The sequence below is a fragment of the Labeo rohita genome, chromosome 11 (assembly GCF_022985175.1).
Source record: "Labeo rohita strain BAU-BD-2019 chromosome 11, IGBB_LRoh.1.0, whole genome shotgun sequence".
Classification (NCBI taxonomy): Eukaryota; Metazoa; Chordata; class Actinopteri; order Cypriniformes; family Cyprinidae; genus Labeo; species Labeo rohita.
In genome coordinates, this window is record NC_066879.1 from 19,247,085 (window position 1) to 19,273,180 (window position 26,096).

Consider the following 26,096-nt stretch of genomic DNA (forward strand, 5'->3'; position numbering starts at 1 on the left):
ATTGTAGTTCCTGTGTGTCTCAATCAAAAGTCAAGCAGTCCGTATTAAGGCACATTTTTTAAATCCATATATTTCCAGTCTGAAGATGGCATTAAATACCATATTTACAATTAGCAATTCATAATTGATTGTGTTTGTTTAGCGTGTGTTTGCTGAACATATGGCTGTCCCATACCATAGTGGGATGATCGATTGAGGGGGGAAAAAAAGCAGGAGTTCACTGGGTTTGTCATCCTCGCTCTCTCTGTCCCTCTCCCTCCTTAGCAGTCACCCTCCCTCTTACCTATCCGGCCACTTTGGTGCTTATTTATTCACAGGATCCTCCCTTATTCCATCGTGACAGCGTTTCTGACGATTTTTCTCCAATCCATCGAATACTGGACAGTATGTATTTCGTGTTTCTCCCTTGGTGATGAATGATTTGTGGGAAAACACTGCTCGCGATCCGTCGCCGCCGCTGCTGCTGGTATGATGATGGAGAGGCGGTGCGTGTCGGAGCGGGGCGGCTAGAGGCCCAGCAAAGCCCCGCGCTGGATTTACAACCGTGACCGAGCGACCGAACACCAACAGCTGATTACCTCACAACAACTCTTCGGTACATACCTATGTTAGCTGTACACGTTACCGTGAGATATGTGTTTATTCCTTAATGTTTGAATAACAGCGCTGGTGGGCTTTTAAAGTTTTATGTGTTGTTTTAGTGTGTTATTTATTAAAGCGTCGTTGGCGGGATATTACTGCATATTTTATTTGAAAGTTATCGGGTTAGCTGTAGCGGATTAGCCTAGCGGCTAGGTGGCTAAAGCAATCAATATCTTATTGTTTTAAGAAACAATGCGTCTTTAATTACCCATTTACACGCTAACTAAGATTTATTTTCATTTTGGAGTTTTTAAACTCTTTAACAAATATAAACGTCAGTTTCCTTTTAGTAGTATGTTATGTCTGGGATTGCTAGCTGGCTATTTATGTCATGCATATGAGCTTTCAATTTCTGCTTTAAAAATATAGCACGTTTTTTTTTACCTTTTAATGGGTTGAAATACTTCAGTAAGTTCTTGTTATAAATTCCAACATGTTTATTTGTCAAACCCTTGTTTTACGGTGTAATATTAAGCCGGTTCATAGTCATATTAGTGCATGTTTTTGCTCTGTCATGATTCAGGTGTGTATTTTGACTAGTGTTTTAAACTAATCAACTTGGGTATTACTTTAAAGCTTTGTAATAAACCTGACTTGTATGTCTATAAACGGTTAATTTTAGCAAGTTGTTCTCTGTCATTGTGGCTCAGTCTATTCATATGCAAGAATGATAAACCTCTTAATCTTATTATCTTCCCATCTCTGTCACTCTAAACATTGCTGTGGATGTTTGTTGTGGTTGGTAGTGTTGGCATGGGTATCGGTTGAGTTGTTTTGGGTAAACTAAGCGAGCTGTCCACTTTCCACTAGACACTGAATGTTCGTCCTTCTTGCTGTCGTTTCCAGTATTATTCAGTGGACCTGAGAAGTTATAAAGCAAGCAGATCAGATGGAAGTCTGAACTATGATGAATGTTTACATTTACAAGTGGCCGTAACATCAGACTAAGGTAAGCACACGTTACCATCTTTACTTTTACTGTGAAGAGAATCAACCGTGACTTTAGCAAGATTTGCAAAGCTCTGCAATAAACATTTGCATGCTGTTTTGCATGAGTAAACTGGAAGAACCACAACGGAGCATGGGACAAAAGATCCGAGGTGTTCCTCTCACATGGCCTAGTTTTGGAATCCAATCATTTCGGATAACACATTAACATGGTGAAAGATGCTGTTTGTCAGAATATTGAATCGCTTTCAGCAGCCTTACACCCAGGAGATGCATACGGGTGTCTTTTTGTTGGCTCATGTTTGGAGGGAAAAACAGCTCATACACTTCAGTATGAAGTGCCAAATGTTTTTGGCTCTGTGTTGTGTGGAAATATCTCTCCTCTCTCACAGAGTGATACATTTCTGTCATTGCTCAGTGACTCAGATGTTGGGTTGTGCCGAACTTCCTGTAAGCATGTTTTTCTATTAAGAGTGATGTGACTGTATTGGGTACCATTCAAAGTTTTGGGTTTGGCAAGAGTTTTTAAAAATGTTTTTTTTAAGTCGTCTCTTACTAAAGCTGGTTTTGTTTGAAAAAAGAAGAAAATACATAAAAAATAGTAATATTGTAAAAATAATATTACAATTTGAACTGTTTTCTATTTTAATATATTTTAAAATATAACTTAATTCTGTGATGGCAAAGCTAAAATTTTCACATTTTTTTCACATGATCCTTCAGAAATCAAGCTAATATGCTGATTTATTATCAGTGTTGGAAACAGTTGTGCTGCTTAATATATTTTTGGAACCTGTGATGCTTTTTTCCGGATTCTTTGATGAATAAAAAGTTAAAAAGAACAGCGTGTATTTAAAATAGAAATATGTTCTAGCAATTTACACTACTGTTCAAAATTTTGGGGTCAGTAAGTTTTTATTCTTTCTTTTTTTGAAAGAAATTAACACTTTTATGCCGCAAGTATGTGTTAAATTGATAAAAAAGTGATAGCAAAGAATATTGTTCAAAAAATATTTATATTTTGAATAAATGCTGTTCTTTTTAACTTTTTATTCATCAAAGAAGCCTGAAAAAAGTATCAACATTTCCAAACAAAAACTGACAGCAAAACTGTTGTCCACATAGATAATTCTAATAAATAATCAACATATTAGAATGATTTCTAAGGGGTGTGACACTTAAGTCTGGAGTAAACGCTGATGAAATTTCAACTTTGCATCACAGGAATAAATTATATTTTAAAGTATATTAAAATAGAAAGCATTATTTTATATTACAACAACATTGTGCAATATTACTGTTTTTTTTTCTGAATTTTTGATCAAGTAATTGCAGTCTTGATGAGCATAAGACACTTCCTTAAAAAAACACTACAAGTCTTACTGATACCAAATTATATAACTCCGGTTAATGAGTGGCAACACCTTTATTACATTCGATGCAGTCTGAGTTCCTGTTTGTTACTGACTTTGTCTCTCAAGACCTAATTTGTTTGTTTTGGGACATGCTGACTTGTTTATCTGAGATTTAGCTTGAAATGCTGAACATTTTGTCTTATCCATTAATTTTATTGTTATTGAACACAGTGCATGCTGTCACATGTTGCCAAAACATACTTTATTTATCCTATCTCCCCTCAGGAGAAGAAGAGGTTGGAGATTATTTTTTTCCCCTGTTGAAGATTGCGAGGACTACACATAATGCCTCCAAGACCCTCCTCGGGAGAACTATGGGGCATCCATTTGATGCCCCCCAGGATTCTGGTGGACTGTCTACTGCCCAATGGCATGATCCTGACTCTAGAATGCCTCCGGGAGGCCACCCTTATCACAATCAAACATGAACTGTTTAAGGAGGCTAGGAAGTATCCACTCCACCACCTGCTGCAGGAGGAGACCTCCTATATTTTCGTCAGTGTAACGCAAGAGGCAGAACGAGAGGAGTTTTACGATGAGACAAGAAGACTTTGTGACCTTCGGCTGTTCCAGCCCTTCCTAAAGGTCATAGAACCTGTAGGGAACAGAGAGGAAAAAATCCTCAACAGAGAAATCGGTAAGACCTCACACATGGGCTGTTTTGCCCCTTATTTACCATATGTGCATGACTTGAAACAACTTCAAAACATTTCACATGAACTGAAATTCACTAAGAACAGATTGTCCAAATTTGACATCCCTAATACTATTTAAAAGTTATTTTAAATTGTAATATTATTTCACAATATTACTATTTTTTACTGTATTTTTAATCAAATCAGTTAGGATTGGTGAAGCTGACCCCTACGTTTTGAATGATACTGTATTTAATTCAGCAGGTTTATCTCCTCTTCTGACCTTGTTCTAAGACGGTGTTATTTTAATGTGTTTTAGGTTTTGCCATCGGCATGCCCGTGTGCGAGTTTGATCTAGTGAAGGATCCTGAGGTGCAGGACTTTAGGAGAAATATTCTTAATGTCTGCAAAGACTCAGTAGAGCTACGAGATGCCAGTGGGCCACATAGTCGAGCACTATACGTTTATCCTCCAAACGTGGAGTCTTCACCAGAGCTTCCAAAGCATATATATGGCAAATTAGACAAAGGTAGGTTTGTTTTCTGGGTTATTTTTAATTTTGAGTTTATGGACCACATGGCATGTTGTCAGTTGCTTGAATGAATTCTTCTGTATAAATATTGTTATTAGTGGTTTTAAGTATTAAACTTTTGACTAGTAGCGTATTGATTTTTTTTTTTTTTTTTAAACAAACACTTTAAAATAAGTGAAGTTTAGATTAGGCAGTATATTCAAATAAATCTTTTGACGCTCACATATTCACAAGTCATGACACAAGCACATAATTGGCCATAACTTGTCTCGCACTTTGTTGTATGGGCATATTATCTCAAATTGTAAAGCTGTTGTTTTGCTAAGCAAATGGACTTCGTTTTCCTTTGGCTGGTAATGACACTGGTAAATTTGTTTTTTCACTATAAGTCCACTACGCACACACAGCAGCATGGTAACTGCTTAGAACAACTTAACATTGAGTTTTTGAGTGGTGCTTGGCCACACAAACTCACATTTTCCGCAAGAGATAAAAAAAGTTTTTCTTGAGTGATGACATTCCTTAAATAGTTCTTTCGATGTGAGACAATTTTTCTAGGCACTTCTGCTTATGAATTACCAGGGTAATTTTATGTGGGCAGAGTTTGCAGAACTCAACTGCAGAACAGTGCATTATGGTTCTAGGCCCCTTCCTGTTAATCCTCTGCATATTTTATGCAAAACTGACTGAGTTTGAGTTTTTAGGTGGTCATTGCATGAGCTGACAGATGTATTTTTATATGAAACTTACTGCAAAGTGTTTTGCAGTTTTTAGTGCCTGGTTAATGTTTTTTAGACCTGTGTTGTGCTTGTGTCATGACTTGTGAATATGTGAGTGTCAAAACACAAAAGATTTATTTGAATATACTGCCTATTCTAAACTTCACTTATTTTAAAGTGTTTGTTTTAAAAAAAATCAACACACTACTAGTCAAAAGTTTTTGAACAGTAAGATTTTTAAAAAATGAAATGATGTTTAAAAACCTGAATCTATTTCATTTAAAGTACAGCAAAACAGTAAAATTGTAAAATATTTTTGCTATTTAAAAGAATTGTTTTCAATTTGAATATATTGTAAAATGTAATTTATTCCTGTGATCAAAGCTAAATTTTCAAAATCATTACTCCACTCTTCAGTGTCACATGATCCTTCAGAAATCATTCTAATATGCTTATTTGCTGTTCAAGAAACATTTTTTATTATTATTAATATTTAAAACAGTTGAGTGCATTTTTTCAGGATTGATCTGAAATAAAAAGCTTTTGTAACATTATTCACTTTACCATTCAAAAGCTTGGAGTCTATATATGTGTATATATATATAATTTTAGAAAAGTTCTTCTAAATTTTCTGTTCATCAAAGAAACCTGAATTCTACTCCGCTGTTTTCAACATAATAATAATAATAGTATTTATAATAATAATAATATTTTTGAGCAGCAAATCAGAATATTAGAATGATTTCTAAAGGGTCATGTGACTGGAGTAATGATGCTAAAAATTCAGCTTTGAAATCACAGGAGTAAATTACATTTTAAAATATAATCAAATAAAAAACAGTCATTTAAAATAATAAAAATATTTCAAAATTTTACTGTTTTTCTTGTACATGGATCAAATAACTGCAGACTTTGTTGAGTAGAAGAGACTTATTTATAGAACAAAACTTTTGACTGGTAGTGTATATTTGATGTAAATTATGATTTACGGCACATTGCTTTCAAACCAGTGAGATATTTGACTGTTTTAAACATTTATTAATTGTGCTGCCCAACTGCCTGCTAGACTGTGTTATTGTTAATACGCACTGGCGGAGCAGTCGACATTATTGACTGGTAATCGACAGCATGCCACAGGTGCGGCACACTGATTCTGAGGTTGAAAATAACATGGAATGTTTCTTTATGGTTTATAGCCTGAAGCCAGTTGTAATCTTCATATTGTTGAGTCATTCCAGGAAGTTTTTTATTGCTGCTATGCTCTTTACTTTCATATGTGAATGGGCCTGTGTTGTAATAGTAGTAGTCATGAAGCATATGATGCTTGTTTTTTTGCTTTCGCCCTCAGTTTTCTCTTTGCCTGGAGGAATCCATGCACAACAACTCCATTACATTCATTCCCTGACAACTTCATTGGGATGCATTCAATATCCAGCTTTTCTTTTTAACACACTCGGTTGCCATGTGGGATTAATTGTTTGTTCTCACATGCTTTATGCCTGAAGGAATCGATTCAATGCCATTCCTGTTAACGCTCTGATCTTCTTCTTTGTGTGCCAGGTCAAATCATTGTAGTTATCTGGGTGATAGTTTCTCCCAACAACGACAAGCAAAAGTACACACTAAAGATCAATCACGACTGCGTACCTGAGCAGGTGATTGCCGAAGCCATCAGGAAGAAGACTAGGAGCATGCTGCTGTCGGCCGAGCAGCTAAAGATGTGCGTGCAAGAATATCAGGGCAAATATATCCTGAAAGTCTGCGGCTGCGACGAGTATCTTTTGGAAAAATACCCCATCAGTCAGTACAAGGTATCTAGGGCCTTTTAGTCTCACTGAAGTACCACAAACATGCATAATTTTACTTTTTTAGTTCAGATTTATGTTTTCGTACTGGACACTGATTAATTAGCCATCTGAAATTTCAAGTCGTCTCAGATTTTTTTTTTTTGAAGGTTTTGGCACTGGTCGTGTGTTTGTTCCAGGCTTTCATTATGTCAAAACCAGCTAGTACACAGAATGCAAATGTGTAGTCTCCGTATCCGGCTGCATTTGAACTTTTATATCATCCCAACAAAAAGTATTGCCAGAATTAGTGTTTAGGATGCTAAAAATAACTGTGGACATTTTGGATGCCTTGACGGTCTATGAGATGTGCTGATTATGTGGCTTTATGTCTGAAATGTCTCTGTGTTTCTCTCTTTTTCGTTCTGTCAGTATGTACGGAGTTGCATTATGCTGGGTCGACTGCCAAACCTCATGCTTATGTCCAAGGACAGTCTTTACTCTCAGCTGCCTATGGACAACTTCACCATGCCCTCCTACGCCCGCCGCATCTCCACCGCCACGCCTTACATGAACGGAGAGGCCTCCACCAAATCCCTCTGGACCATTAACAGCACTCTGAGGATACGTGTCCTCTGCGCAACATACGTTAATGTGAATATTCGGGACATTGACAAGGTGCGTTTTGTATTCTGAAAGTTTTCATTATACAAAACGCATGGGAAGTGTTTATTAAGATAGCAGAAGTTTCACATTGTGAATGAACAGAAAGCTTTTTGTGTGTTTCTTTTTATGATCGCATTTTCTTGCTAATTGGTTTTTTACGTTTTGTTTCAGATTTATGTGCGGACAGGGATCTACCATGGTGGAGAGCAGTTGTGTGATAATGTCAACACACAGCGTGTGCCGTGTTCAAACCCAAGGTACCATGTGATCACTGATGCTATCTGAGACCATAATTGAATTATTACCAAGTGAAAGTGTGTGAAAAATCCTATGGAAGCCTATTTCCGCCATGGGAAAAAAATGGCGACTTTATGTCTCACAATTCTTTCTTTTTTGCAATTACAAATATATATCTTGGAATTCACACTTTTTTTGTCATATCCTTTTTAACAGAAATCTAATTTTATGGAAGAAAGTGTCCATCTTTATTACAAAATGTGTTTGGGCAATACATTTTTTGGTGTATTTCATTTCATATTCATATTAGTGCACAGAATCACATATGTGACACTGGACCACAAAACCAGTCGTAAGTAGCACAAGTGTATTTGTAGCAATAGCTAACAATACATTGTATGGGTCAAAATTATACATTTTACAAGATAGTAAGTAAAGATCATGTTCCATGAAGATTTTTTGTAAATTTCCTACCAAAAATGTATTCAAAACGTAATTTTTGATTAGTAATATGCATTGCTAAGAACTTCATTTGGACAACTTTAAAGGTGATTTTTTCAGTATTTAAAATTTTTTTGCACGCTCAGACTGGTTTTGTGGTCCAGGGCCACATATTACATTCAGGAAGTGCGATTGCAAAATATAAATTCACAATTCTGAGAAAAAAGTCTGAATTGCAAGATGTAAACTCAGAATTGTATAAAAAAAGTCAGAGTTGTGAGACAAAAATTGCAGTTAATATACAGATGTTTTATTCTATAGCTCAAACAGACTTCTTTGTAAGTTCATCGAAGTGAACTGAAGTATGCAGATGTGTTATGTTGAAATTTAAATGTCAAAGGACATTTAGTGAATGCGTCGGCAGCCTTTCTGACATGAAGTGTCATTTTTCTTGGTAATCACTGTGACAAACACTTCACATTATCTTTTTTCTGTAGAAAGCCTCATTTCAAAATATCCCCCTCATTTATACAAAGTTCACTGCAGAGTGTGTGAGAACGCTAGGTCCATGCTGTCAGCAAAAGTAAATAGATTTACTTCAGTCTTGTAGGCCCTAGCCGCATGATAATTAGTCTTATTAATTTCTCTCGAATGCAAGTGATTGCTCTCAGTGTGCCACTGGTGGCTGAAGGTTGCCCGACTCCTCAAGTCACACACTGTTTTATGACCAAAAGTCAGATATTTGAAACGCAAAATTATACATTTCAAAAATTGATAGCGTGCTGACATCTCTCTCTCTATCTCCAGGTGGAACGAGTGGCTGACCTATGACATGTACATTCCCGACATCCCCCGGGCGGCTCGCCTCTGTCTGTCCATCTGCTCTGTGAAAGGAAGGAAGGGGGCGAAAGAGGTGATGACTTGCTTTTCTGTAGTATTGTTGTTGTAATTGAAATAAAGCTTAAAGGATTAGTTCACTTCCAGAATAAAACATTCCTGGTAATTTACTCACCCCCATGTCATCCAAGATGTTCATGTCTTTATTTATTTGAAAAGAAATTAAGGATTTAGAGGAAAACATTTCAGGATTTTTCTCCATATAGTGGACTTCAATGGGAGCCAACGGGTTGAAGGGTTGAAAATGTATATACTTTTTAACCACAAATGTTCTTCTTGGACTAGCTCTGCAATGCGTGCCCGCAACTTCACACATTACGTAATCATGTTGAAACTGGCATGAGTGGTTAGTCTGTGTACTCTGGTTCAAAAAAGTAGGGTAGGGCAAACTCTGTGTTATTTTCTCTTCCAACTTCAATATTGTCCAACATCACTGTTTTATCTTTTTTGCATAAAGGGTGTTTGACTTTCTTTGCATGTCCACTTTGTTAACACTGGGTTGGTACTTCCACCTAGGTCACGCTTGACCTTTCAAACATGACTACTTAATGCGTGAAGTCTAGCTAGTGGAAGACGAGCATATGTGGTTAAAAGTATATACAATTTCTGTTTTTTCAAAAATGACCAATCGTCTCACTAGATAAGACCCTTGCTTCTCGGCTGGGATCATGTAGAGCCATTTGAAGCTGTGTTGAAACTCCAGTTTGGACCTTCAAACCCGTTGATCCCCATTGAAGTCCCCTATTTGGAGACAAATTCTGGAATGTTTTCCTCAAAAATCTTAATTGAAATGGTTGAAGTTGAAATACTAAAATGACTACAATTAATTTTGTTTTAGCTGTTTGCATCAGAGGGCTTTGAAATTAACATTTAAATGATTTTGTACAGGAGCACTGTCCACTGGCCTGGGGAAACGTCAACCTGTTTGACTACACACACACTCTGGTCTCAGGAAAGATGGCACTGAACCTGTGGCCAGTACCACACGGCCTAGAAGACCTCCTCAACCCCATTGGGGTCACAGGCTCCAACCCTAATAAGGTTTTGTCCTCTCTTGCATAACCTCTTTGAGCCCTGAGCCACTTTAATAAGCTCTAATACGATTCCTCTGTTGTCTAATCTGAGGTGACATGGTTAATCATGAACGTATGTTCTAAATCTGTTTATTCAGTGTTGTTTTTATTTCATTTATTTCGTTTTTTTTTTAATTTATAAGAAAAATCTTAGTCTAATGGCCTTAATACATGCAGGAGTGTATCTGCATAGATGGTAAAACTGTATTAGTTCTTGTTAATGTGTTTTGCTGTATTTTTCATTTATTGATTTATTGATTTATCTTTGCTCTAGGAAACCCCATGTCTTGAGCTGGAGTTTGACCATTTCAGCTCACCCGTTAAGTTCCCTGACATGGCCACAATTGAGGATCATGCTAACTGGATAATATCTAGGGAGATGGGATACAATTACTGCCAGTCTGGACAGGTGAGCTTACAGACACACATCCTAATTAATTAATTATAGTGACACACTTCCTGCTGCTATTAATACCCTTTACAAGGAGCATGAGAAACATCTCTGTCATTCTCTACTGTCACCTCATGAGTGTGTGTCATTACTCCATTTATTAATTATCATGTTCATTCATTTAATTTTGTAATAGATCTAAGCAGTGACTATACAATTTTTGGCAGCGTGGGTCCTGGATGCTTGTTCACTTTCTCAAAACATTACTGTTGATTCATCTGATTCATCAAGGCTTACTTGATACTACTGCTTTCTTAATAAAAATCACTGATGCATCAATTCTACAGAAGTAGACACCATTGTTTAATGACAGCAGAGGCCATATTAAGTCTGTCTTGCAAAGATTGTTGCTCAAAATCTCAACATTTCTGAATGGTGATTGAGGTTTATTCACATTGTTGTTCAAGAGTTTGGGTTTGGGGTCAGTACTATTTTTAAAATGTTTCTGAAAAAAAGTCACTTACATTGCCACTTAAAAGCTTGGGATCAGTACGATTTTTATTGTTTTCTAAAGACTTTTCTTATGCTCATCAAGGCTGTGTTCATTTGATCAAAAATACAGAAAAAAATGTAATATTGTGAAATTATTTTCTGCAATGCGATGTGAAACAATGTTTTTCTATATTAATATACATTAAATTTAATTTATATAGTTATTAAATTTGAATTTTCCAAATCATTACTCCAGTCTTCAGTGTCACATGGTCTTTCAAAAATAATTCTAATATGCTGATTTATTATCAGTGCTGGAAACAGTCGTGCTGCTTCATATTTTTGGAACCAGTGATACTTTTTTTTGTTTTTTTTTTTTCCCCAGGATTCGTTGATCAATAAAAACTTGTCTTTAAATAAACAAAATAAACAGCTGATGAAAATTCAGCTTTGCATCACAGGAATAAATTATATTTTAAAGTATATTAAAATAAAAACCATTATTTTATATTATAATAACATTTTGCAGTATAACATTTTTTTTTTCTGTATTTTTGATCAAATAAATGCAGCCTTGATGAGCATAAGAGACTTCTTTAAAAAACATTACAAGTCTTACTGATCCCAAACTTTTGAGTGGTAGTGTATATAATAAAATTGTGAAGTAATATTACACTTTCAAATAACTGTTTTCTGTTTTTAATACATTTTAACATTTTATTTATTCCTGTGATTACTCCAGTCTTTAGTGTCACATGATAGTTCTTTCTAATATGCTGATTTGCTGCTCAAGAGAAAGCAATATTTATATTACTTTTGTGGAATAATTAAGTGTCTTTTCTGCTTAAAAGTTTCAATTCCAAGTCGTACTGACCGCAAATGTTTGAATGGTTGTATATATAAAATAAATGGAAAAAGGAAATGTATTTTAAACATTTGTAAATATTGCGATATTTTAAATATTTCCTTTTCGGTTTCCTTTTCAGTGATATTTCTCTTTGTGAAATTTGTTCTATGTTTATTAATTGAGTTTCTCTTCTAAATTACAGAGCAGCAGACTGGCACGAGACCATGCCATGACAGAGGCAGATATAGAGCAACTTCGTCAGCTAGGCAACAGGGACCCACTTTCTGAGATCACTGAGCAGGAAAAAGACTTCTTATGGAGACACAGGTACTGTAGTCTAACGTCCCCATTAACTCTTCTCATTTTGGTGTCTTCTGGTAGAAAAGTGTATTTTAAACCGTGTTTGTGTTTTCTACTCTAGGCAGTATTGTGTAAATATTCCAGAAATCCTGCCCAAGATTCTATTGGCGGTGAAGTGGAATTCCAGGGATGAAGTTGCACAGATGTATTGTCTTCTTAAAGACTGGCCCGCAATAAAGCCGGAACAAGCCATGGAGTTGCTTGACTGTAACTATCCTGATCCAATGATCCGAGACTTCGCAGTTCGGTGCCTTGAGAAGTATCTGACTGATGACAAACTCTCGCAGTACCTCATTCAGCTGGTTCAGGTAAGACTGATACAGTCAGTTATTATTTATAAATGCCTTTTCATTGTTGTTACAATGTTTCACTTTTCGTTTGTTGAAGGTTTTGAAGTATGAGCAGTATCTTGATAACCCACTGGTGCGATTTCTGCTGAAAAAAGCTCTTACCAACCAGAGGATTGGGCACTTCTTCTTTTGGCATTTGAAGTAAGCTAATTCCGCTTTTTGTTTTCTTTTCTGCCAGGGTTTTATATACACTGACCTAAATATCATGATCATGTTCCAAGTTAAATTGTAACCTTGTGGGGTTGCAGGTCAGAAATGCACAATAAAACCGTGAGTCAGCGATTTGGTCTGCTGCTGGAGTCGTACTGCCGGGCATGTGGCATGTACCTGAAGCACCTGAGCAGACAAGTGGAAGCCATGGAGAAGCTCATTAACCTCACAGACATTCTCAAACAGGAGAAGAAGGATGAAACTCAGAAGGTAAACTCAGCCTTTGAGAGTCTTTACGCACGCTGCGAGTGAAACCTTAGCTCTCAGATTAGATTTACGGAGGATACAACATCTAATCTGTGAGGTGATCCTTAAAAAGCATTCAAGCATTACCTTAAACATCCCACTCAGTGTCGTTAATGTGAAGGAGTTAAAGTTTATTAGCCAGTTAAGTTGTTTTGCATTTGCCGTGAGTCAGGTTTGAGGAGGCTAATGGCTTGTCTGTTCTTCGGAGTGAGAAGCTTTTCACAATGGCGGCTCAAATCATAATTATTTGATAATTGAAAAATCAGTTAAGGAATCTAATAAATCAACTGGGAGATGTAGAAATAAATTGGAAAAAATATATAAATCAAGTAAACAGCTGTTAGCATTTAGATAAATGGATTCATCTGCAATTCGATTAAAAAATAAATTAACTAAAACAGATAAATAAATGAAAATTATACAGTATCACTGAAAACACAATTTTAAATTTAGGAGTTATTAATAAAACAAATGGTGAAAATAGTAATTTTTCTTTTAATATGTGATTAAAATGATTGATAAATGCATTTGTATTTTTCATTTAATTTTATGGCAACTTTCTACTGGTGTAGTGGGAAATCTATAATAGGGCAGTTAGATAATAGAAAAATCAATAACATTTCCTGATGATTTACCCACCCACATGTCATCCAAGACGTTTGTGTCTCTCTTTCTTCAGTCGAAAAGAAAATAGGGTTTTTGAGGAAAACATTCCAGGATTTTTCTCCATATAGTGGACTTCAGTGGGGGCCAATGGCTTGAAGGTCTAAATTGCAGTTTCAATGCAGCTTCACAAGGCTCTACACGATCCCACCCACTAGCTCGACCTCACGCATTATGTAGTCATGTTGGAAAGGTCATGCATGAGCATGACGTAGGTGGAAGTACCCACCCAGTTTACAAAGCGAACGTGCAAAGAAAGTCAAACGCCTTTTACAAAAAAGGTGTCGGATGATTATTTTTTTTGCCTTACCCTACCATTTTGAACCGAAGTACACAGACAAAGAACTAACCACTTACCTTTCAATGTGATTACGTAATGCTAAGATTATGTGATTACCTAATGCAAGATGAGGATTTGTGGTTAAAATGTATATAAATTTTTTTTTTTTTTTTTTTTAGAATATGACCAATTGTTTCACTAGATAAGACTCTTATTCCTTGGCTGGGATCGTGTAGAACCCTTTGAAGCTGCATTGAAACTGCAGTTTGAACCTTCAACACATTGACTCCCATTGAAGTCCACTATATAGAGAAAAGTCCTGGAATATTTTCCTCAAAAACCTTAATTTCTTTTCGACTGAAGAAAGAAAGACTTAAACATATGGGATGACATGGGGGTCAGTAAATTACCAGGAAAGTTTAATTCAGAAGTGAACTAATCCTTTAAATAAAAATCATCATTCATTGCCCTGATGTTGACCTAAGAATAATATTTTTACCTACTGACTGACTTTTATTTTAAAGTGTATTTGGTTTGTTTTTTCAGGTGCAAATGAAGTTCCTGGTGGAGCAGATGAGGCGACCGGACTACATGGATGCCCTCCAAAATTTCACCTCTCCACTCAACCCCGCCCACCAGCTGGGTAACCTACGGTGAGAACCACACTTTGCAGCATTTACAGCTGAGAGAATGTATTTTCACTTTGCAGGTCGGCACATGTCGGTTTCATTATAACATTGATTAAGCGTGGCAGTAAAAACATTTATAATGTTACAAAGTGTTCTTTTTTTCAAATAAATGCTGTTCTTTTGAACTTTCTATTCATCAAAGAATCCTAAAAAGTCAGGGTTTCGACCAAAATATTAAGCAGAACTACTGTTTTTAATGTTGATAAAAATAATGTTTGTTGAGCAGCAAATCAACGTATCAGAATGATTTCTGAAAGATCATGTGACGCTTAAGACTGGAGTAATGATGCTGAAAATTCAGTTTTGCATCGCAGGAATAAATTACATTTTAAAATATATTCAAACAGAAAAAGTTTTTTGAAATTATAATAAAATATCACAATGTTTTTACTGTGTTTTTGAGCAAATAAATGCTGCCTTGGTGAGCACTTCGTACAGAAAGTATATATGTGACCCTGGACCACAAAACCAGTCTTAAGTCGCTGGGGTATATTTGTAGCAACAGCCAAAAATACATTGTATGGGTCAAATTTATTGATTTTTGTTTTATGCCAAACATCATTAGGATATTAGGTAAAGATCATGTTCCATAAAGATATTTTGTAAAATTTCTACTTTAAATATATCAAAACTTAATTTTTGATTAGTAATATGCAGTGTTAAGAACTTTATTTGGACAAGTTTAAAGGTGATTTTCTCAATATTTTAAAATTTTTGTGCCCTCAGATTCCAGATTTTCAAATAGTTGTATCTCGGCCAAATATTATCCTATCATAGCAAGCTTATTTATTCACCTTTCAGATGATGTATAAATCTCAATTTGGAAAACCTACTGACCCCACTCTTTTGAACGGTAGTCTCTTTGATTTGTGACTTGTTTTTGTTTTTGCATGGTAGACTTGAAGACTGTAGAATCATGTCATCTGCCAAGAGACCGCTCTGGCTGAACTGGGAAAATCCTGACATCATGTCCGAACTTCTCTTCCAAAACAATGAGATCATCTTCAAGAACGGAGATGGTCAGATTTGTATTCTCTTTTTTTTCCTCTTTCAGTATGAATGTCCTTATTTTGAATTGTAAAAAAAAAAAAACTTTTCCTTTTCCTTTCCTGTAGACCTTCGGCAAGACATGCTAACACTACAGATCATCAGAATAATGGAGAACATTTGGCAAAATCAGGGGCTGGACCTGAGGTACGTGGGAGTGTTGCTTAAACATCTTCCTTGGTAACCAAAACATTGTTCAGCCAAATATGTAGTAATTAACCAGGTATTAATGTCAAGTTGTTTTTAATTTTCCAGCGGCCTTAAATGTGAGCTTGAAAAGCTTGTATTAACAAATTTTTTGATTTCCCAGAATGCTCCCCTATGGCTGCTTGTCTATTGGAGACTGTGTGGGTCTCATCGAGGTGGTGAGAAGTTCCCACACCATCATGCAGATTCAATGTAAAGGAGGTCTAAAAGGAGCTCTGCAGTTTAACAGTTCAACACTGCATCAGTGGCTAAAGGACAAGAACAAAGGCGAGATGTGAGTGACGAATATTTCTTTGATAAACATTTTACCATTTAAAATCAAAATCTAGTAACAAAATCATCTGTGTGAGTAGGTACGACATGGCCATCGACTTGTTTACGCGATCCTGCGCTGGCTATTGTGTGGCTACTTTCATTCTGGGAATCGGTGACAGACACAACAGTAACATCATGGTGAAGGATGATGGGCAGGTGTGAACTTGATCTTTAGATGCCTTAATGTCATTGTAACATTTCAGTCATTATCAGTATCCTCACATTGACAATTGCTTGCGTTCCCACAGCTGTTTCATATAGATTTTGGTCACTTTTTGGACCACAAGAAGAAGAAGTTTGGCTACAAGCGTGAGCGAGTGCCGTTCGTCTTGACTCAAGACTTCTTAATTGTGATCAGCAAAGGAGGAACCCAAGAGTGCACTAAAACCAGAGAGTTTGAGAGGTACGCATGTGCCAATTATTTTCCAGTGTGAGCTTAACAGAAACAAATCCTTTGTGTTTCAACATTAACATAGTAATTGGCAGGCAGCTAACTATCTGAGACAATTAGAGATTGAGTTGAACAATAGAGGCTTTGAAAATGGGCCTCTCGGGCCTTCATCCCAGCAGCCTTTCCTCCTCCAACAATACTCTGACAGCCAGCCGGCTGCCAAGTTTCCTGCCTCTTTTCCAGACTTCCGCTTTTAACAAATCTCCGCTTCAGTCGGGACTCAAAGGAGGCCTTAAAAAAGCAGGATTTGTTCTCTATCACTGTGTCAGAGGAGTAGACATCCATGTCTCCACTTGCAAAAACTAAACCGATGAGGAAATGGTCTCTGGTGGAAGGACAGGCTTTGAGTGTACCTTCAAAAACAAGTTTTGAGCTAATTTTTTTTTAATGAAAAGCATATGTAGAAATGATTTAATGTTGCCTCCTACAAAAGGAGTTGTTCACTTCCCGAATGAAAATTTCCTGATAATTTAGCCTCATGTCATCCAAGATGTTCATGTAGTAACTACATGTAGTAATTAAGGTTTTTGAGGAAAACATTACAGGATTTTTCTTCATGTAGTAGACTTCAGTGATGGCGAATGGGTTGAAGGCTAAATTGCAGTTTCAATGCAGCCTCAAAGGACTCTACACAATCCCAGCCAAGGAATAAGGGTTTTATCTAGCGAAATAATGGTCATTTTCTAAGAAAAATACAAATGTATATAATTTTTAATAGAGATGCACCGATCGACTGGCCAGGGACTGGAATTAGCTGGTTTTCTGCATGATCGGCCTGGACCGGTGACCGGCTGGTCAGTCTGCCGGTTCTGTTTTGACGTCACATTTATTAATGCATTTGAGTCATGCCAGATGAGGCTTACAGAAAAATCGATACCGGCATGTCACATTCCAAAAAAATCGGAATTGGCCAAGAAAATTGCAGTCGGTGCATCTCAACTTTTTAACCACAAATGCTCATCTTGCACTAGCTCGACCTCACGCATTATGTAATCATGCATGCAAGATGTAGACGGAAGTACCGACCCAGTGTTTACAAAGCGAATGTGCAAAGAAAATCAAGTGCTACTGACAAAAAAGGTAAAAAACAAAAAACAAAATGATGTTTGATCATTTGATCATTTCCGAAGTACACAGACGAAGAACTAACTGCGCGTTAGGGATGTGCGGAATACCGGTACTGGAAAAATACCGGTATATTTTTTTTAAAACGGTTTGATTTTGATCAGTTCCGAATTTTATACGCTGCTGTTCTGAAGTTCACCTGTAGGTGGCTTCCCAGATTGCTATGAAACCGGTAAATGACAACAAAATGACAACAGAACAACATGATGGATCATCAAACAGATGAAACTCCATTAACGCGCTCCAAACTAGTAAATAAAGACAACATTAGAAGTGAAATATGGCATTATTTTGCATACAAAACAGATGATAAAGGTAAACAAGCTTATTTTACTACACCAGTATGCAAGTTAGAAACATTTGTCATTTGTCACTTGCTCATCCTGATCTTGAACACAAATTTAGAGATTGACATTCAGTTTTAATTAACTTTTATTCACAATTGACCAACGCACATACGTAAGATGTGATAGAGTAAACACGAAAGCTCAAATGTGCGTGACACGCTAGAACCAGTTTAGCTTTTGGTCACGTGATATTTGCACTTGCATTTCAAACAATCAAATATTAATTGAATTTGAATGAAGCAAGAGTTTTGGTCTATTAATTATAGTATCATTAATATGAAGGGAATGTTTCTGCCTTACCGCCGATCGTTAATATGAAGCAGCCAAGAGAGATTTATATTTAATGCCTTTTCTTTGGATATCTGAGTCTGAAATCTGAAAACGGTCAGAGAGAGATAGATAAAAACGCGATTTTGAATACTTTGGTAGAATAACACTTTACAGTAAAGCAAACTTTAAAGTTCATTAGGTAAGTTGACCTAACAGTATTACAGCACTACATTCCTTACATTCCCTAATCCTGGAATGTTTTCCCCAAAAACTGAATTTCTTTGCGACTGAAGAAAGAAAGACATGAACATCTTGGATGACACGGGGATGATGTAATTTTGTAGGCTAACAAAGTTAAAAGTTAGCATCACACCCTGACAAAAATCTAGTAGCATTTTTTAATAACTTTTGGATTTGTGCTGAAAACAAGCTTTGTGACCAGCAAAGGTTTATGATTCTTAAATGTTTTGATTACCCGTTACTCCTTTTGGAGTTTTAGGACTTTACATCGATGCAGCAGGGAAGCTCAACGTCTCTCTGTCTCCCTCTACAGGTTCCAGGAGATGTGCTACAAGGCTTATTTGGCTATCAGACAGCATGCCAACCTTTTCATAAATCTCTTCTCCATGATGCTGGGTTCAGGCATGCCAGAGCTGCAGTCCTTCGACGACATCGCTTACATCCGAAAGACCCTGGCACTGGACAAAACGGAGCAGGAAGCCCTAGACTATTTTATGAAGCAGATGAATGACGCTCACCATGGCGGATGGACCACCAAGATGGATTGGATCTTTCACACCATCCGACACCATGCACAAAACTGAGCCGACACAGATCCCCGCCCCCTGGTGGAACTTAGGGCCGGATGACAGGCAGAAACAAGACCTTTTTTTGGACGCACTGCCTGGTTAATGCCCCCAAACCCAAACCTCATGTACAAATGACCTTCAGAGCACTAAAACAACCTAGAAGGACATCTTTTTTTGTCCTCTTCTTGTTTATTTTTCTTCATGTGGGGCATCTCTTGCCCATCATTGTCCTGAGTGGTTGTACATTATAGCTCCCACCGTTTTTTTGTTTCCTCTCCCCCTTGTGCTGCTCTTTTCCTGGAGAGTCAATTCTTCTTATAATTAATATATATTATTTTTTTTCTGCGGAAAACAAACCTTCGAAGAAAAAAAAAAAAAAAAAAAAAAAAAAAGAGTTCTGCACTCTTCAGGAGCTTTTGTGGGGATGTTCATGTCTTCCTGTTTAAAACTACAAATGCCTTCTAATATGCACGGAACCTCTGAGAACACTAGAAAAACAGGGTATGAAACTTTCTGGTCTGCTACCTGGCCTTTCCTCTCAAAACCAACACTAACCCCCCCGAAAGGCAGCCGAGGCGTAGCAGTACGAATCTGATGGTGCTGATTTTCGAATTGCGCTCCTGTCCTTTGAGTTCAGTTGGCCGCACTGGCCTTTATAATAGACGGATGATAAGGTTTCGTTCTCTTTTCTTCCTTATATGCACAGCGAGCTAAACTGATAGCCTGAATACCTTATTATGCACTGGACGTGAATATTTTTATTTCCTTTTTATTACGAACTCACATTTTGGCCTCACAGTAGCACTACATGAGTCTTGTACTCCTCATACGGACTTTTCAGAGACGTCGGTAATGACATGGTTTGTGTTCTCAATATGCACGCAACTCGCTACACAATAACAGTGCAGATCTTTCATGGTAGAAAGAAATATTCATTTTTAGAACTACCATATGGTTTTTCATTTTTTTGGTTTGATAGCCAGTACTGATGGTGATACGTAAGCAGATGAGTGCTGATTAAGTATTTCCCTTATTTTACACAATACAGTTGAGATCAAAAGTTTACATTTGCAGAATCTGCAAAATGTTAATTCTTTTACCAAAATAAGAGGGATCATATAAAATGCATATTATTTTTTTTTATTTAGTACTGACCTTAAGAAGACATTTACATATAGTCCACAAGAGAAAATAATAGTTGAATTTATAAAAATGACCTGATTAAGTTTACATACCCTTAATATTTATTACCGTGTTGTTAACTGAATGATCCACAGCTGTTTTTTTTAGTGATACCTTCAGGTCCCAGAAATTCTTTGGTTTTTGGACAACTGAGGGACTCAGTGCAACTATTACAGAAGGTTCAAACACTCAATGATGCCTCAGAAGGTAAAACAATACTTTAAGAGCCGGGGGGTAAAAACTTTTGAACCGAATGAAAATGTGTACATTTTTCTTATTTTGCCTAGATACCATATATTTTTTCATTTAGTACTGCCCTTAGGAAGCTACAGAAGATGCATATTTGTTTCTCAGAAGACAAAATAAGTTAAATTTACCCTGATCTTCAAATTCCGAAAGTTTTCACCCCCCGGCTCTTAATGCATCTTGTTTCCTTCTGAAGCATCAGTGAGCATTTGAACCTTCTGTAATAGTTGCATACGAGTCCCTCAGTTGTTCTCGGTGTGAAAAGATGGATCTCAAAATCATACCGTCATTGCTGGAAAGGGTTAAAATACACAAAAATGCAGAAAAAACAAAGAAATTTTATGAAGAACAGCAGGCAGTTTAACTGTTCAGGACAAACAAGGAACTCATGAACAACTATCACTCAAAAAAACAAAAACAAATCAACAAGCGAATCAAGCGTATAAACTTTTGAACAAGGTAGTTTTTAAAAATTAATGAGTATTTTCTCATGGACTATATGTAAATGTCTTTTATGTGAAATCTCTTATCCAGGTCAGTACTAAATAAAAAAAATAACATGCATTTTGTATGACCCCTCTTATTTTGCTAAAATAATTAACATTTTGCAGATTCTACAAGGTGTTTGCAAACTTCTGACCTCAACTGTATATCGTTTTATCACTAATCAGGACGTATATTTTCATTTGTATTCCTTACAGATCAATGATGTTTTTCCAGTTCCAGTGTGCGAAACATCACAGGAATCCAGGTTATCGGCTCTCTGTGTTTTCTTGGTTGTCCGGTGCGATTGAGCAGCGCAGAGTAACGATTGTCCTACCAGATACCCTGGCAGCGTGCAGATATGAAGCCTTAATACACTCGCTTAGTATGAATGGATGAATGGATATTCTTCTCCATGTGCCCTTGCATGCCACAGAAAAGCAATTGCTTGACGCTGAGCAGTTAAGAAAGAACAAAATAGCCTTTTTCCCCTTCTGTTAAGTTGGCGTATCTCTGGGTACTTTATTCTACTACACTAAAACTGGCAAGACGTTTCCTACTAGCCTGACTGTTTTTTTTTTATTTTTTTTTTTTAAACAAATACAACCCGTAATTTGTGTGCGAAGCATTAAAAAGATAGTCCATCCAAAAATGAGTTCTTTTGTTATTCTGTTGTAAATGTTGGTAGCTAAACCACCAAGAGTGGAAAACAGAGGTGAATCCAGAAATGATCAAAATATCAACAAAGGGTCATTTTGGGGTGGACTGTCTTTTTAAAACAGATGGTGCTATGTATTCAAACATTATAATGAAAGATTCTATGGACGAAATGTATGTTTTAGATGGTTAAATGGCTTTTAGATGCTTCAGATGACACTGGTCAAATATAATTTGCCGATGACACTACAGTACAGTGCATTATAATTAGATACATTTATATACATACATGCATATGTGTAAGTGTATATACGCGCATTCTGTTCCTCATTGTCTCTTTTGTTTTTCATTAGTGCGGCAATGTACGGTGAATGTTTCATGGTGCAGGAGGTCTCAGATGTGGCGTTACAGGGCTGAGCAAGCTAGAGAAGAGAAGAGTAAATACAGGTAGTTTCAAATTAGTTAACTAACTAACGAGCGCCCTCTAGAGTCGGGTTAAGTGCCTTGTTTAGGGCCAGAACGGCAGTGTTATGTAAAGGCTGCTCATTTCACCTGTTGATTTACCAGCTTTTTGGACTACAAAGACACTTTAGCTTCGCCGTTTTTTGAACCGGATTGTAATTCGAGATTCCAGTCGAGTCCAATAAAATGTAAAAAAAAAAATAGTTCAGGTGAAAAACGTTTGCTTATGTTGTTCCAGAAATCCAAAAATACAGTTTATGTTAGGCGCAACATAAACCGACACAAATTGATGTTTTTTTTTTTTTTCTTCTGTACCTCCCTGGCTCTTGTCAGTTAATTCAAGCCCCTGTCGTGTTTCCGCATTACTTTAAAGCTGTGAAAATGTACTTTTACAAACAAGGTGCAATCGTGCTATTTAAATGGATATATTGCTACTGGCAGGAAACCCCTGAGAGCTATTTTTCTCACGCCGCTGTCAGTGATCGTACTTGCATAACCACCTGAGATCAGATACAAATCTGATCGATCGTCATAGGAAAAACTGAAGGAAACGACACGCTCATTTCCACTTTACTTTTTGCTTAAATACTGGGCTGCATCAAACAATGCAAATCTGAATGAAAGACAGTTTGTTTTTCTACTGTTTTTAAGTTTAAAATAGTGTCTTGAGTACTTACTCTTGTAGTATTCCACATTTATGCATTTGTTTTCTTTTTGTAAACGTTGTAATATGCAGTAAACAAATGAACAGATACACTTGGCGTCAGACTGATGTATGCAGGTGGTTCTTGCACTTTGTATTCCTGCGTTCTTTGTTCTTTCTCTCTTTGCCTTCTGGACGCTTTAGTCTCCTGCATGTGTTTTTTAAACCTTACGTGCTTATTTACTGCCTGAAACTGAGATCAGCTACGTTAGAGCTTAGTCATGGTAAGCAGCCTTATGTTAGCTCTCCTAAAGCCATTTAATGCATGGTTCTGTTCACTACATGTTTTTTTTTTGTGTGTGTCTGTACAGGTTACAGATCTATTTGGGCTGGACCCGCTTTAAAAGCCCATTCACAAACGTCTGATGTGATCTGATTTACTTTTTAATCATTTTAATGACTTGCAAACGAACTGTTGAGATGCATTAATTCTGGCGTCTTTTGTATGACAAAGGAAAATGAGAAAAAAACGACATATTGTTCAGTTGTTGTACTTGAAAATCATCGCTCAGAACCGTCTTTGTGTGTCGACTAATGTTACATAGCACTGAAGGTTTACTTGCATAGGCAATTTCATACCGATTGTGAATGTTTCAATGGTTTGGTCTGGAGTCTCTTTACAGTTCGAAACTCTACTACACCAATAAAAAGAGAGAAAGATGACCATTTAAATTTAAAGTAAAATAAACATAAATTTGCTATTATGTGAAGTCTAAAAAGATGGAAGATATAGAAATTCTATTTAATGGAAGGTCAAAGCGTTTTTTTTTTTTTTGTTTTTGTTTGTTTTTTGCGTTTTATGTTTTCAAAATGCTTTGAGTGGTTACATTTTATCTCTCTGTATTGCTGTTGCATTTTACTCATTTATATGTGTTGGATTCTGATGTCATAAAGATATAATTTTCTTTACTATCACTATTATGAAATTATTATATATAGCGGGCCAAACACTTTCTTTACCTCTTTCCTTCCTTGCATGAGATTTAAAAAAAAAAAAAAAAAAAAAAAAAAAAAAAAAAAAAAAAAGGAAAAAAAGTTTTTAATTTTTTTTTTTTTTTTTTGTAGATGTAAGGGATTTTTGGCCTATGACTGCACTCAGTAGAAACCATCTATAAACTGCCATCAGTTACAAAGCCTCATCTTCATTTCTGTTCGGTTTCATTGTGCACCTCAGTTCAAAAGTAGCTTTGTATCCAGTCTGTCTTCAATATTTTGAGTGTTATGTGACTATGTACAAATAAACATATTTCAAGAAAATTTGCATGGATCTGATTGATTGTATACATGTTAATGTATGTGAGTGATTCGGACATTAATAGTTTATGCTCGCAGTATTCTTTATATATATTATTAAATATAATATTTTATATGTTTGAACATACATGTATATATGAGAATAAGATATATATTTTAAAATTAGCTTTTTTTGAAAACTTAATGTTCAAATTATTTTTAAATTGTTTGATCTCAGGCTTTATAACTTATCTATAAAATGTGTGTATTCTAACTAAGAAGATTATTTTGTTTAAATTAAATGATTTTGTTAAATGACAAATATATAAAAATCTGCTTTTGTAATGAAATGGTGTTTTAGCAGCAAAAAAACTATATTATAAGTCTATTATGAACTATAACTATATTACGAATAATAATAATACATTTATATTACTAACAAATTATAATTATATATATAATATATAACAAATTATTATATTACAATAAGTTATATTATAAAGAAATAACTACTGTAATATAATAATAATATTAATCTATTAATATAATTTTGTATTGCTAAAAATTAAGTTATTTTTTATTGTAAAGAAATAACTATAATAATAAAGTCTATTAATATGAATATAATTTTTATTACAAAAAATTGTTAAAAAAACAATTGTCTATTAATATAATAATATTATTCAGCGAAATAAAGTTATATTTTATTGTAAAGAAATAACTATAACTACTACTAAGAACTACTGTAATAAAAATAATAATAAAACCAACAACAGTACATGGAACTTAGTTTGGTATTTGTTTTTTATTTATTCATAGCAACAGTAGTTATTTCTTTATATTTTAATATAATATAACAACTTATTTTATTAATAAAGATTATATTAATAGACTATTATTATTATTATTATTATAGTTATTTTATAATATAACTTACTTTTTAATAAGTAATAATTATAATAATGTTAATAGAATATTTATTATTATTATAAATATATCGTTTATTTTTACACTATGCTATTATCATACTTTAAATAATACATATATAAATAAAAAAAAAAAAAATACAAAACTAATATGCATGTACTGTTGTTGGTTTTATTATTATTATTACAGTAGTTATTTCTTTATAATATAATCTAAAATAATATAACTTTTAAATTTAAATTAATAACATAAATAGACTATTATTATTATTATTAAAAGTATGTATTTTAATATACAATGTAACTATATAATATAACTTATTTTTTAGTATTAAAAACTATATGAATATTAATAGACTTTATTTTTTATTATATAGTTATTTCTTAACAATATAACATAAGTCTATATTCTGAACTGTAACTATATTACGAATAATAATACACTTTATAATAATAATACAATGTAATTTTGTATTACTAAAAATTAAGTTATAATGTAAAGAAATAACTATAATAATAATAAATTGTCTAGTAATATTAATATAATTTTATTACTAAAAATTGTTATATTATTAAAAAAATTGTCTATTTGTTAATCTATTTAATTTAACAATATAATATAACTTAATTTTTAGTAATAAAAATTACATTAATAGACATTATTAGTTATTTCTTTATAATATAATATAACTTAATTTTAGTAATAAAAATATATTATTAATAGACTTCATTATTACTATTATTATATAGTTATTTCTTAACAATATAACATAAGTCTATATTCTGAACTGTAACTATATTACGAATAATAATACATTTTATAATAATAATACAATGTAATTTTGTATTACTAAAAATTAAGTTATTTTATAATGTAAAGAAATAACTATAATAATAATAATAATAAATTGTCTAGTAATATTAATATAATTTTATTACTAAAAATTGTTATATTATTAAAAAAATTGTCTATTTGTTAATCTATTTAATTTAACAATATAATACAACTTAATTTTTAGTAATAAAAATTACATTAATAGACATTATTTCTTTATAATATAATATAACTTAATTTTAGTAATAAAAATATATTAATATTAATAGACTTCATTACTA

General features: G+C 34.7%; 1 protein-coding gene across 4 annotated transcripts in view; it reads left to right on the top strand.

Annotated features, from left to right (window-relative positions):
- Nucleotides 1-22,003, top strand: part of pik3ca (phosphatidylinositol-4,5-bisphosphate 3-kinase, catalytic subunit alpha) — a 46,009-nt gene extending 24,006 nt beyond the window's left edge. For 2 of the 4 annotated variants that reach the window (XM_051122105.1, XM_051122104.1), the window contains exons 2-22: nucleotides 318-595; nucleotides 1,489-1,591; nucleotides 3,231-3,642; nucleotides 3,960-4,169; nucleotides 6,452-6,702; nucleotides 7,108-7,353; nucleotides 7,513-7,598; nucleotides 8,827-8,932; nucleotides 9,805-9,957; nucleotides 10,264-10,398; nucleotides 11,922-12,046; nucleotides 12,141-12,387; nucleotides 12,467-12,570; nucleotides 12,678-12,849; nucleotides 14,375-14,481; nucleotides 15,415-15,536; nucleotides 15,633-15,711; nucleotides 15,875-16,045; nucleotides 16,125-16,242; nucleotides 16,335-16,489; nucleotides 18,833-22,003. In XM_051122105.1, the coding sequence (XP_050978062.1) occupies nucleotides 3,291-3,642; nucleotides 3,960-4,169; nucleotides 6,452-6,702; nucleotides 7,108-7,353; nucleotides 7,513-7,598; nucleotides 8,827-8,932; nucleotides 9,805-9,957; nucleotides 10,264-10,398; nucleotides 11,922-12,046; nucleotides 12,141-12,387; nucleotides 12,467-12,570; nucleotides 12,678-12,849; nucleotides 14,375-14,481; nucleotides 15,415-15,536; nucleotides 15,633-15,711; nucleotides 15,875-16,045; nucleotides 16,125-16,242; nucleotides 16,335-16,489; nucleotides 18,833-19,103 (3,210 nt within the window). In that variant the 5' untranslated portion in view covers nucleotides 318-595; nucleotides 1,489-1,591; nucleotides 3,231-3,290 and the 3' untranslated portion in view covers nucleotides 19,104-22,003. Of the gene's footprint in view, nucleotides 1-16; nucleotides 596-1,488; nucleotides 1,592-3,230; nucleotides 3,643-3,959; nucleotides 4,170-6,451; nucleotides 6,703-7,107; nucleotides 7,354-7,512; nucleotides 7,599-8,826; nucleotides 8,933-9,804; nucleotides 9,958-10,263; nucleotides 10,399-11,921; nucleotides 12,047-12,140; nucleotides 12,388-12,466; nucleotides 12,571-12,677; nucleotides 12,850-14,374; nucleotides 14,482-15,414; nucleotides 15,537-15,632; nucleotides 15,712-15,874; nucleotides 16,046-16,124; nucleotides 16,243-16,334; nucleotides 16,490-18,832 lie in introns of those variants that run through there. The other 2 variants (XR_007828666.1, XM_051122103.1) reach the window with 2 other exon arrangements.
- Nucleotides 22,004-26,096: the final 4,093 nt, after the last annotated feature.